Consider the following 12,940-nt stretch of genomic DNA (forward strand, 5'->3'; position numbering starts at 1 on the left):
TGCTGCTTATGTTTTTGTGGAAACTGATGCATTACAATACCATTCAAAAGTTCTGGGTGAGTAAAAAGAGAGAGAGAAAAAAAATGTATAGGCTAAGGATCATGTGACACTGAAGACTGGAGTAATGACGCTGAAACTGCAGCTTTGATCACAGAAATAAACAATATATTCACATAGAAAACAGTTATTCTAAATTGTAAAAATATTTCAAAATATTAGTAATTTTACAGGATTTTAAAGTTCTTTTTATCAAATATATATATATATATATAGCATTATAGGTTAGCATTATTCTTTTATTTATATATATATATATTATAAACATAACGCATATGTAGTCTTTTCTGCTGGTGATCAGTGGCAGTGCCGGTGTCCTGACATTTTATCCTACCCGTCAGATTATCCTACCAATGTTTACTGCGCATGCGCACATCAATATCGCGTCCTTTTTTCTCATGCTAAACAACGATATTTAATGGATCACTACAATTCCCTTGATGTAATATTTGGCGCCATTTACCAGCGGAGATTATTTGGAAAAAAAATAATAATAATAATAACAAAGACACTGGCAGAACAAGGTGAGACTTTACACTTCATTTATTTTAAACTTCATAAATATTGTTGAATGATTATTTTATAATTATAAATATATATTTTCTATTATAATTAAAAGATCAGTAGTTGATGTGCAGTTACATTTGTGTGTGTGTAAATGTATCATATCAAAGTTTCATGACATTTCTGTTATGTTTCTGCATGTACATTAAACAGTGAATTGTTAAGCAATAATGTAATAACATAAAGTTCAGTATCATTCAGTATCATTTTTTATCCCTTTATAGGAGAGAGTTTGTAAAGCTTGTAAAGAGTTGCGGTAAAAGAAGATATGTATAGTACTTTTACCCCAAGAACATTTAAAGATAAGAAAATACATGCAGTTAAAGCTGCCGCTTGTGACTCAGTCCTGTCCTGCACAGATTTCTCAGTAGGCTAACTGTGTTTCATTCAGGTTCAAGGCAACTTAAGCTCTGTTGGAAGCTGTTGTGATATTCTGTTGATTAACACAGAAATCCCTTTTGTCTGACAGGAGCGTTGGCTGAAACCCATAGTGCCTTCATTGGGATGATTTGACAGTGATATGAGGGAACTTGCAGCATTTATTAGCTGAGTAAGTCGATGTTTAGGAAATTGCTTCCTTGTGTGGCAGTTTGTTGAAGCTATTTTAAGGAAATATGATAAAGTCTGTCATTTTACCATAAAAGTAATAATAAAAATACACTTAATATGAAGACAGTGAAGCCTTTTCAGGACTACTAAGATTTATTTATTTATTTATTTTTTATGACAGTTAAGCATATTCCACAATAATCCTCATAACCATAAACATTTATTTTATTTTATTTTTTCTCAATGATGATTCATTTTAAATTATTACAGTGATACAGTACAGAAAATCAATCTGTATTAACAAAATCATATTTTCAAAAAATCATGAAAGTATGCTTGAAACTAACTTAACTGTCCACACACTGAATAAAGATTCAAAGTAAAAATTCTAGTAGAAAATAAATTATATACACACACATTTGCAAAATTAACAGTACAGTCAATTTTAAAAACTGCACTTTGCAAATGTAAAAAAATAAATAAAAATAGTTATATATTTAATAATATAAATTGTATTGATAAATCATATTTTAAAATTACTGCTTGAATCTGAATTACAGCTCACATACTGAATAAAGATTCAGAGTAAAGATTCTAGTAGAAAATAAATTGTATAAAATAAATAATGTCACAATGCAAAATACCTTAAATAAGCTTTATCTTCATACATTTGATTTTGATGTTTCACCAATTTATACCATATTTTACATGCAAAGATAAAAACAGGACAATCAGATATATTTCTGACAATAAAAAATATATTTTGTGTAATTCCAACATTGATTCAACACTAGAGAGCAGCATATAGTCTGTTTTATAATATAGTGTGACACATCCCAATATCATTGTGTGTGTGTGTGTGTGTGTGTGTGTGTGTGTGTGCAGATACATTCAGAAGGTGAAACATGTATTAGTGAAGTGCTCTATTTCATCTCTCTCTCCTGTCTCTCCATAAAGGATATCTATTTACACAACCCCACCGTGCGTTGAGACGACATTATAGTCCTGGAGTCTGCCAAGCGATTAGTCAAAGAAGCTGTCGTCTACCCCATTAAGGTGCTTGGCCGCTAAACACTTTGGTATTTCTCAAGCTGCTGCCTGCCTTCGATTCTGAATACATCTCCACTAAAGGCTAGAGGAAAGCCGGGCTCTGGGTTATTTCTTGAGATGACATGAAATCTATACCTGAATACCATCCAATCTGACCGCTCACATCTCTGCCTCATCTCTGGCCTCTCTGCTGATGTCTACAAATCTACAATACGTTCCTGACAAACAGGAAATACAAACATTATTTGTCTTCCCCGACTCAATCATGTGGTGAAGGAGTTATCTGGACATTCTGCTTGCACGGCTTATTTCTGCTTGTAGCACATAAAGTAAGAATTGTATGAAGAACACGATTCATATTATGCTGAAAGATATTTTGAGGCTCAGTTTTGTCAATACTTGAACCTTTTCATGTATTAGATGAAGTGGAGTCTCACAGTTAATTGGTCGATGAAAATATTAGATTTTGTTATTCACCTTAGTGTGAAGTCAATAAACACTATTGATTTTGGTTGTTTTAGTGGTGTCTGGTAAGGCATCTTCCAGAAAAGTGGTGTGTGCATGCTGTTATTGCCTAACAAACCACAAAGAGCACAATGGCAACAGCCAACCTAGCAACACACTACAGAACATGTTAGAAAATGCCTAAATAACCACCAGAAGAACTTAGTAACTGCTTAGCAAACACCCAGAACACTCTAGTAATATGACTAACAACGACAACCTTGTAACCACCTCAAAGCATCATAGCAAGCACCCAGCAACCGCTCAAAATACCCAAGTGACCACCCATAACACACTAGTAAATATTTAATAACCACTCAGAACAATGCTGTAATAGACAGAGCATCACAGCAATAACCTAGCAGCAAACTCACAGCTACAACATATCTGAGTCACATTTGGGACATTTTAGAAATGTCATAGCAACATTCTTCTAATAACCCAGAACAACTTAACAACTGTTTAGAAGCACCACCTAGCAACCACCCAGATAACCTAGTAGCACCCCAGCAACCACCTAAAACACCATAGCAACCATCTAGTTCCACCACTAACCACCTATCCTCTTTTTCTCAGTATCCACAGCTGTTCACTGGATTCTGTCACCAGGAAGGGTTTACTCCTGTAAGGACCAGTATTGTGAGCAAGTGGAGGGGAGACTCTGAGAAGCTGGTTCGGTTCAGAAGAGACTTGAGCACATCATTTTCTCAGATTTGTGTTATTTTATTGCTTTATGAAAAGGTTGCGCTCTGCAGAACAATGATTTTCCTCCTGTTATGATTCTCTGCAGGTTTTGTTTGAGCTGGCGAGACATCACGCCCCATCCACCATTTTCTTGGATGAGCTGGAATCAGGGATGAGCCAGCGAGGGGTTGGCCAAGGGTGAGCATGAGCCAGTATCTTTCAATCTCCCATCTGGCCCTGCCAGACAAGCCATGATCAGTCACTGGCTGCCCCCGGTTAGTAACACAGGTGGGGTGAAGCTACGATTGGAGTTGAACTATGACTCGCTGGCACAGGTGAAAGAAACCATGTGACTGAGGTACATTCACTAGATCAGGACTCTCCAAACTAGGTCATGGAGGGCCGGTGTCCTGCAGAGTTTAGCTCCAACCATAATTAAACCTGAACCAGCTAATAAAGGTCTTCCTATGCATGCTAGAAGCATCTAGGCAGGTGTGTTGAGGCAAGTTGGAGCTAAACTCTGCAGGACACCGGGCCTCTAGGAATGAATCTGGATACCCCTGCACTAGATAGAGAGATAGACAGACAGAGAGACAGACTGTACTACTGAGACAAATATACCAATATGTTTACAGATGCTGGTCATATAATTAGAATATCATCAAAAATATGATTTATTTAATTAATTCCATTCAAAAAGTGAAACTTGTATATTATATTCATTCATTACACACAGACTGATATATTTCAAATGTTTATTTCTTTTAATTTTGATGATTATAACTGACAACTAAGGAAAATCCCAAATTCAGTATCTCAGAAAGTTAGAATATTACTTAAGACCAGTACAAAGAAAGGATTTTTAGAAATCTTGTCCAACTGAAAAGTTTGAACATGAAAAATATGAGCATGTACAGCACTCAACACTTAGTTGGGGCTCCTTTTGCCTGAATTACTGCATCAATGCGGCGTGGCATGGAGTCGATCCGTCTGTGAAACTGCTCAGGTGTTATGAGAGCCCAGGTTGATCTGATAGTGGCCTTCAGCTCTTCTGCATTCTTGGGTCTGGCATATTGCATCTTCCTCTTCATATTCCCCATAGATTTTCTATGGGGTTAAGGTAAGGCGAGTTTGCTAGCCAATTAAGAACAGGGATACCATGGTCCTTAAACCAGGTACTAGTAGCTTTGGCACTGTGTGCAGGTGCCAAGTCCTGTTGGAAAATGAAATCTGCAGCAGGGAGCATGAAGTGCTCTAAAACTTCCTGGTATATGGCTGCGTTGACCTTGGACCTCAGAAAACACAGTGGACCAACACCATCAGATAACATGGCAGTGTAGACCTTCACTAACTGTGGAAACTTTATACTGAACCTCAAGCATCGTGGATTGTGTGCCTCTCCTCTCTTCCTCCAGACTCTGGGATCCTGATATCCAAAGGAAATGCAAAATTTAACTGTGAACATAACTGTGGACCACTCAGCAGCAGTCCAGTCCTTTTTGAAGCGAGACGCTTCTGATGCTGTCTGTTATTCAAGAGTGGCTTGACACAAGGAATACGACAGCTGAAACCCATGTCTTGCATACATCTGTGCGTAGTGATTCTTGAAGCACTGACTCCAGCAGCAGTCCACTCTTTGTGAATCTCCCCCACATTTTTGAATGGGTTTTGTTTCACAATCCTCTCCAGGGTGCGGTTATCCCTATTGCTTGTACACTTTTTTCTACCACATCTTTTCCTTCTCTTTGCCTCTCTATTAATGTGCTTGGACACAGCTCTGTGAACAGCCAGCCTCTTTTGCAATGACCTTTTGTGTCTTGCCCTCCTTGTGCAAGGTGTCAATGGTCGTCTTTTGGACAACTGTAAAGTCAGCAGTCTTCCCCATGATTGTGTAGCCTACAGAACTAGACTGAGAGACCATCTAAAGGCTTTGCAGGTGTTTTGAGTTAATTAGCTGATCAGAGTGCAGCACCACCTTCAATATTGAACCTTTTCACAATATTCAAATTTTCTGAGAAACTGAATTTGGGATTTTCCTTAGTTGTCAATTATAATAATCAAATTAAAAGAAATAAACATTTGAAATATATCAGTCTGTGTGTAATGAATTAATATAATATACAAGTTTCACTTTTTGAATGGAATTAGTGAAATAAATCAACTTTTTGATGATATTCTAATTATATGACCAGCACCTGTTTGTCCTGATATTTCAGGAGACAGGAGGTTACTCTGGGTCAGATATCAGTTTAGTATGAACCTGTGCAAAAAAATGATGACGCCCTTGAAAATCACATTGGAAGTAAGAAATATGCCACATCCTGCTTTGAACGACATTAAACTGCTGTTTCATCACGAAATCCTGTTTTGCCCACAATTCACAGTCTCCATTACACCATGCATTTTCACAGGTCAGTCCAATATGACGGTTATTGAACTAGAAACTGTGACCACAGCAGATTTCTGTAGGTGATTGCTCACACCGAACCTCAGCCTGGGAGAAAGAGTATGAGTCTGTCTGACACATGATCTCACCATAACATATGGTCTGTTATTAGAGCAACCAACAAATATTTTTATGGCATTACTACATGCTCTTTTAATAAATACAAACTGTGTTTTATTAGTAGTCTCACTATAAAGACATTTTAAAGGAAATAAGACTGTAATCGATTGAAGGCGATATAGTATCATAGCTCACTTTTTGATTTTGTTTTATTTATTGCTCATGAGCTAGGCTGATTGATAGGATATGTACATGAAAGTAAATGCATATTGAGTGGCAGCAACGTTACAATGGACATTTAAACAATAATCAAACTACACTGTACCAATATTATTTTTTTTCTTTTTTCTTTAGATCCTAAGAGATGTTGAAGTATATGATTGACAGCCTCTGAAAAAACAATAAACTGTCACACGTCAGGTGAGGAGACGGGTTAATTTTACCCTCATCACCAGGTCTGTATTTGCCTGCAAAAAATTTAAATATGATTTTTTTTCTTAGCAGCTTAAAATGATAAACTAATTCAGTCATACATTCCATCTTGAATTTCATAAATACTTAAACAATAAATAAACAATAAAAAAACAAATTGCATTTCATGATGATTAAGAAAATATCCCAACAGAAATTATCATTGTCGTAATGCATCTGGGTCATGCTTAATTGTCTATAATAATAAATAACTAATTGTCATAAACAATAAAATAATCCTGAAATATGCCTAATTATTATTTATGCAAAAAAAAATTTAATTAAATTTTTTACTTTATTTTACGGTGATCTTAATGTTATTCATGGGCTTAGTAAAAGCAAATCTTAAAAGATTATTTCATGATGTATATGGTTCCTTAAATCTTTCCCAGCCAGCATTTTTTTTTTTTACATTTTGAAGATTTTCACTACAATTTGATGGCCTACAGTATATTTTGCTGTATGAATATATGAATATAAAAATACACCAAAATAAAGATTAAAGCCTCTATTAAAAATTGTTTTATTCTACCTTATAGGTAGGTTTAATAAAAATGTTTGAGCAAATAAAAATTTTATCAAATACTACATCTGAACAATACTCAGTATGATTAAAAAAGAAAAATATAAATCCAGCAAATCGCTTTTATCAACACCTCAAAGACTTGCACAGATATTTACAACTTCCTGGATCATCATTTTACTCCATAACATTATGCAGTTTTCATTTCTATGCTATCTATTGCTGATGATCGCATTATTTATATTTATGATATCTCTAGTTTCTCCGTCCTGTTCATGTGTGTTTTTGTTCAGGAGGTTTTGAACTCGTTCAGAAGATGTGATATAGCGCCCCCCAGTGTATAACAGTGAAAACACAAAAAGCCGTAAAAACTTGTCAATGGCGGGGAAGCATTGTCTTCTAAAAGATGAGATAACTCGTCAATGGCAGGGAAAGAGTTAATAATATTTATACTATTTTTTATAGTATAGTGTCTATATAGCTAATTTTGCTCTTCATGACAACTGTGAGCGGAGTGAATGTTTTTATAACTCATCCATTTAAATTATATTAAGTCTTAAAGTTCTGCATAATTAATTGCACAGCCACTTGAGTGACAGGTGGATTGCCACTGCTGACACTGCCGTCGAGCAAGGGGGGGCGTGGTTTCAGCAACCAGCTCCTGCCTTTTTGCCCATTTTCGATTATCTAGGAGTCAGCGCGGTGATGCGTTGACAAGATGGCAAAAGCGGCTTCTGCCAACTTTTGGCTTAAAAAATCATAGACAAATACCAAAACAAATTTTCATTCTCGGATTAACTAATCTTTTAAAAGAAACAGTGCAATTTAAGCCTAAAGTATAATTCGGTTGACTGGTTTTCAGACCCCCGCCCCACCCCAGGCCCCCCAATACATTAAAACTGCACATTTTAGAGTGGCCTTTTATTGTGGCCAGCCTAAGGCACACCTGTGCAATGATCATGCTAATCAGCATCTTGATATGCCACACCTGTGAGGTGGATGGATTATCTAGGCAAAGGAGAAGTGCTCACTAACACAGATTTAGACAGATCTGTGAACAATATTTGAGAGAAATAGGCCTTTGTGTACATAGAAAAAGTCTTTGATCTTTGAGCTCAGCTCATAAAAAATAGGGGCAAAAACAAAAGTCTTGCGTTTATTATTTTGTTCAGTCTATTTTAAAAATCCTTATCCAGTGATCACAAACGGCTGATAATTTCAACCAACTGACCTAGCTAAAGCTTCTTGCACCCCACGCATCCTCGATTTAAAGAGTCCCACTCAGATCAATGAGAACCGCTTTCAGAGACGCCATCACTGATATTGAAGCATAAAGCTTTCACATACACCTCACTCAGGGTTTTATTTATTATTTATTTATTTTAAGCAAAAGCTGGGCTGAATGGCAAAAAAATATATAATAATAAATCCATGCAGATAAACCTGACTGACGATTTAGTATTTTGTATTTATCATACTGTGCGTTTCCGAGGGTGCAATTAATGCTCTTAATCACATGAACTCTGGATTAAACACAATGACTTGCCTTCAGAACAACACACCATCTCATCATCTGTGTTTGACATAATTTTAAGGATTTGGAAACTCTACATTTATTTAAAACGAGCTGCCAAACAACGAGAGCTTTGGATAAGGTAAAGAAGATTGCCTCAAATCATTCAGTAAGAGCATGTAAATAGAGGATTGTGTGTGAGGGCAGTGCTGTGAGATTTGAGTTTAGGTTTTTAATAACATTTAAATTAATACAAAAGGATGAAACAACGACTGTTAAAGCATAAAACACATTTGACTAACATAAGTTACTGTACACATTTCTATGAACTACATTCCTGCGAGGGTCCTTCTCTGGTGCAGTCTCACATTTAGTAGTCCTGAGAAATGCATTAAATTGTTTTCTATTGAGTTTAGTATTTTATATAAACTTTTAACATATTGTGTGTAGCTGTATTCCTAAAAGCACACTGGCTTTTCTCCACCCTGGCAGTTTATAATCATTAAAGAGGGTTGTATATGACAGATTATTCACTCAATGAATAAAAAAACATACGCTGGATATTTTAATAGCAGATTAAAAAGCACTGAGAACATCATATCTTTCTTATACAGATATTGGAATGTGTTTTTTTGTTGGTGTTTTACTATTCATGATTAATGCACAAAAAATAAGTCAAACACACAAATATTTTTACCTTAAAAAAAAAATAATCACTTGTTTTTGTGCACTATATATATATATATATATATATATATATATATATATATATATAAGCTATAACTTTGCTGCCAAAAATATTTTTCTCTGCGATAATATAAATCCTGGGATTGGAGAAGTATAAAGACACATCATCTTTGGTAATAACTATTAAGCATAGATTATAAAGGGTCAGGCTTTAATCGCTGCTCTGAACATATGGTTGTAATTCAGTGTTTTATCCTGTGGTCTGGGCTACTGTTAATAAAAAGGTAGTTTAATCCTAATGGACTAATCTAATGTTGTTAATGGACTCCATATGCTTCTAATCACATAACCTACTCAAAAAATAACATTAAACCATCTGATTTAATAAATGCTGACTGATCCTAGGCAGCAAAATTATCAGAAGTGTAATGCACTTATTCTAAAACAAAAAAAGGCACAAAATTTTGACACATTAATAACAGATGGAAAGACACAATCACTCCATCAAAACCTGAAATGTAGAATGACTGGCTCATAAGGCTAGAGGCTACTTTGGTCAAACATTTCAGACACGTCTGACCAAAGATGTTGTATTTTAAATTCTTTTTAATAACACTACAACTCAGTACAGTGAGCACATCTTTATTAAAATTATAAAAAAAGACTTTATCAATAGGCCTTTAAATATATTAAACACAACATTTATTTTTCCAAGCTGTCTTTGAAATGGAAGATTAGTTTTGGAGAACTTAACATTTCTATAAAAAAGGAAAGAAAAAAAAAGGGGAAAAATTCAGGTGCCAGAAACAATCCGAATGGCTTTGGCAGACCCGTCTGATTGATTTCATTGTTGCTTGTTCTAAGAAACACATGAATGCCTGAGGAATCAACACTTTACCGCACCTTGAATGTTACAAAAACAGCATGTACAGACACAGGAGCTTCTGTAAAGTTACAAAATTAAAAAAGGAAAAATGTTTACTGGTATTCGTTTCGTATTAAACTACCGGAGTACTAACAGTAAATCATTCTGGGTACAGACATTGGAGAGCAACATTTAGAACCACAGATACAAAAACAGTCCATTTTCCTTTGCCAGATTGACTGTGTTCCCCAACAGATCCTGATCCACCGCAACCCATCGATTCTTTCTTCATCCGAACAGTAATAATAAGACGATACACACTGCATTTACTGCTATTAGAGGTACTGCAACAGGAGAAGAGAAACCATGTTAATATTAAAGGATTTCTGGCACACATAGATATAAAGACACAGAAACAAGTTATGGACCTAATTTTCCCTAAAACATGATTAAGATTAATGAAAATCTAAAAACTATTACAGGTAATTTAGTATCTCTATAAATGATTCTTGCTAGTAATAGATTATCCAAGATCTAAACATGGGAATTAGTAAACATCAGTATTGACACTGTATAAATGATCAAACCTCTCATGACAGTCCTGACGGAGCGAATAAGGTTCAGAAGTTGTGCTTTAATGCCGGGTTCATCTCCAAAACCTCCAATACTCTGCTCTGCTCCCCAGCCGACTGGAAAATGATGCATTTGTTAATTACAGAGCATTCTTGTCATGCTATAATTACTATATGCATGCATATAAAGATGTATATCTTTATCATCAAGGGCTGAAGGATTATATAGTTTTTTGACTGTAGGCTATTCACTTGAAAAAGAGAATAGTTAATCCCTAAAAATATTTAACCTCTAACAAAATGACTGAAGTGCAAATGAAGATCATGCATAATGTCTATCCAACTAGCTTGCAAATTGCTATTTTTGCTTATATTCCCAGTTGATCTTTATTCTGTAAGCTTTGCTTCATTTATTTTATCAATGTCATCAGATGTATTCCCTTTGGGAGAATTTAAGTTATTTATAAAATTTTATTTATTTATTTATTTATTTATTGCTGAAAAATATGAGACATCCATGCTGCTGAATGCATTGTTCCTTTATTGTCCTGAACTGTTTTATTTACAAGAACAAGTTTCATTTAGATATTCATAAGTCTTTCTTGCTGTTTTTTTCTCTTTACTGTAAAATCTCTTAAACTTATAAATAATAACACATTTCTTATATGACTGTATTGTTCCTGCTGATTTCCTTCATACACATTTGCATGCATGTATATTGCTTTCATGTTATTTGATTTTAAATTAAATGTTTAGACCCACTGTAATTATTAATATTTGTAAACAGTAATGTCATTGACGTTATTAAATAACATGTAGAATAATGTAGTGATTTAAAAAAAAAAATAATAAAAACTAAGTTGTTGTACTTTCATGAGGGGCTGATCAATTTCAAAACATTTTTTTCAGTATATTAATGATTACTATGTCAGCACATTTACAGTTTATGATACTGGCCAACTGATGCAGACTAGCCAGCTAAAATAACATCAATTCGTTTTTAAATTAATAACTACTAAAATCCATTCAGGCGTTGTCAATAACTAACATGGTCATTAAAAAAAGCATGTTAATATCGCTTGTGTAAACATTTACCATTCTCATGTTTACATAATTTCCTGTAAAGTTACATTTCGGAGACGTAAACTTGAGGCTAGCAAACCAGGTGGCAATACACACACACATCAACACGACAAAACAAGCCTATCATCATACTGAAGGATAAAATCCATTCATAAGCACTTACTTTTACTGAGAAACCTCTCTTCGTGGAGCACTGCAATGGCATTAGTGAATAATATCGCTGTTTGAATCAGCGCGTACAGAGTGAACGCCATGCTGGCACTACTGCGCTGACGCAAACGCGCTTGCGTGCGTGCGTCGCGCGGGATTACGTCACAGACGCGACGCCAAAGAGTCACAAAAGCATTAAACATTACTAACAAATTACTCTAACTATAGCCGTGACCAAAAGTGTTGAGAATGACACAAATATGAATTTTCACAAAGTCATGTTTCCTTCTGTGTTTTTAGATATTTTTGTCAGATGTTGGTATATTATAATTACAAGCATTTCATAAGTGTCAAAGGCTTTTATTGACTATTACATTAAGTTCATGCAAAGACTCAGTATTTGCAGTGTTGATCCTTATTTTTCAAGACCTCTGCAAGCCACCCTGGGCATCCTGGCAATCAACTTCTGGGCCACATACGGACTGATGGAAGCCCATTCTTGCATAATCAATGCTTGGTGTTTGTCAGAATTTGTGTGTTTTTCTGTTTTTGTTTTTGTATCCATCTGCCTTTTAAGGATTGAGCAAAAATTCTCAATAGGATTAAGATCTGGGGAGTTTACTGGCCAATGATTTATTATACACAGAGCCACTTATCACTTTAGCCTCGTGGCAAGGTGCTCCAGCATGCTAGAAAATACATTGTTCACCACCAAACTGTTCTTGGATAATTGAGAGAAGTTGCTCTCCAAGGATGTTTTTGTACCATTATTTATTCATGGATGTGTTCTTAGGCAAAATTGTAAGTGAGCCCACTCCATTGGCTGAGAAGCAACCCCACACACAAATGGATTCAGGATGCTTTACTGTTGGCATGACACAAGACTGAAGGACTGATGGTAGCGCTCACCTTTTCTTCTCCGGACAAGCCTTTTTCCAGATGCTCCCAACAATCAGAAAGGAGATTCATTGGAGAAAATGACTTTACCCCTGTCCTCAGCAGTCCAATCCATGTGCCTTTTGCAGAATATCAGTTTTTCTTGGCAAGAAGTGGCTTCTTTGCTGCCCTTCTTGACACCAGGCAATCTTCCAAAAGTCTTGGCCTCACTGTGTGTGCAGATGCGCTCACACCTGCCTGCTGCCATTCCTGAGCAAGCTCTGCA

At 35.5% G+C, this 12,940-nt stretch overlaps 1 protein-coding gene across 1 annotated transcript; it reads right to left on the minus strand.

The window, feature by feature from the left end:
- Window positions 1-9,513: 9,513 nt before the first annotated feature.
- LOC132132686 (immediate early response 3-interacting protein 1-like) lies at window positions 9,514-11,956 on the minus strand. Its single transcript, XM_059545160.1, has 3 exons — window positions 11,792-11,956; window positions 10,561-10,662; window positions 9,514-10,317 (listed from the first exon to the last, which is right to left on the minus strand). Exons 1-3 carry the CDS (start codon window positions 11,880-11,882, stop codon window positions 10,262-10,264), a joined length of 249 nt encoding a protein of 82 aa, XP_059401143.1. The 5' UTR covers window positions 11,883-11,956; the 3' UTR covers window positions 9,514-10,261.
- Window positions 11,957-12,940: the final 984 nt, after the last annotated feature.

Source organism: Carassius carassius, chromosome 49 (genome assembly GCF_963082965.1).
Source record: "Carassius carassius chromosome 49, fCarCar2.1, whole genome shotgun sequence".
Classification (NCBI taxonomy): Eukaryota; Metazoa; Chordata; class Actinopteri; order Cypriniformes; family Cyprinidae; genus Carassius; species Carassius carassius.

Excerpts from the sequence above, each read along its gene's own strand:
- LOC132132686 (XM_059545160.1), bottom strand. The coding sequence starts at position 11,882 with ATGGCGTTCACTCTGTACGCGCTGATTCAAACAGCGATATTATTCACT. Across the intron at positions 10,663-11,791 it reads AGAGAGGTTTCTCAGTAAAA|TCGGCTGGGGAGCAGAGCAG; the intron begins GTAAGTGCTTAT and ends ATCATTTTCCAG. Across the intron at positions 10,318-10,560 it reads CGTCAGGACTGTCATGAGAG|TACCTCTAATAGCAGTAAAT; the intron begins GTTTGATCATTT and ends CTCCTGTTGCAG.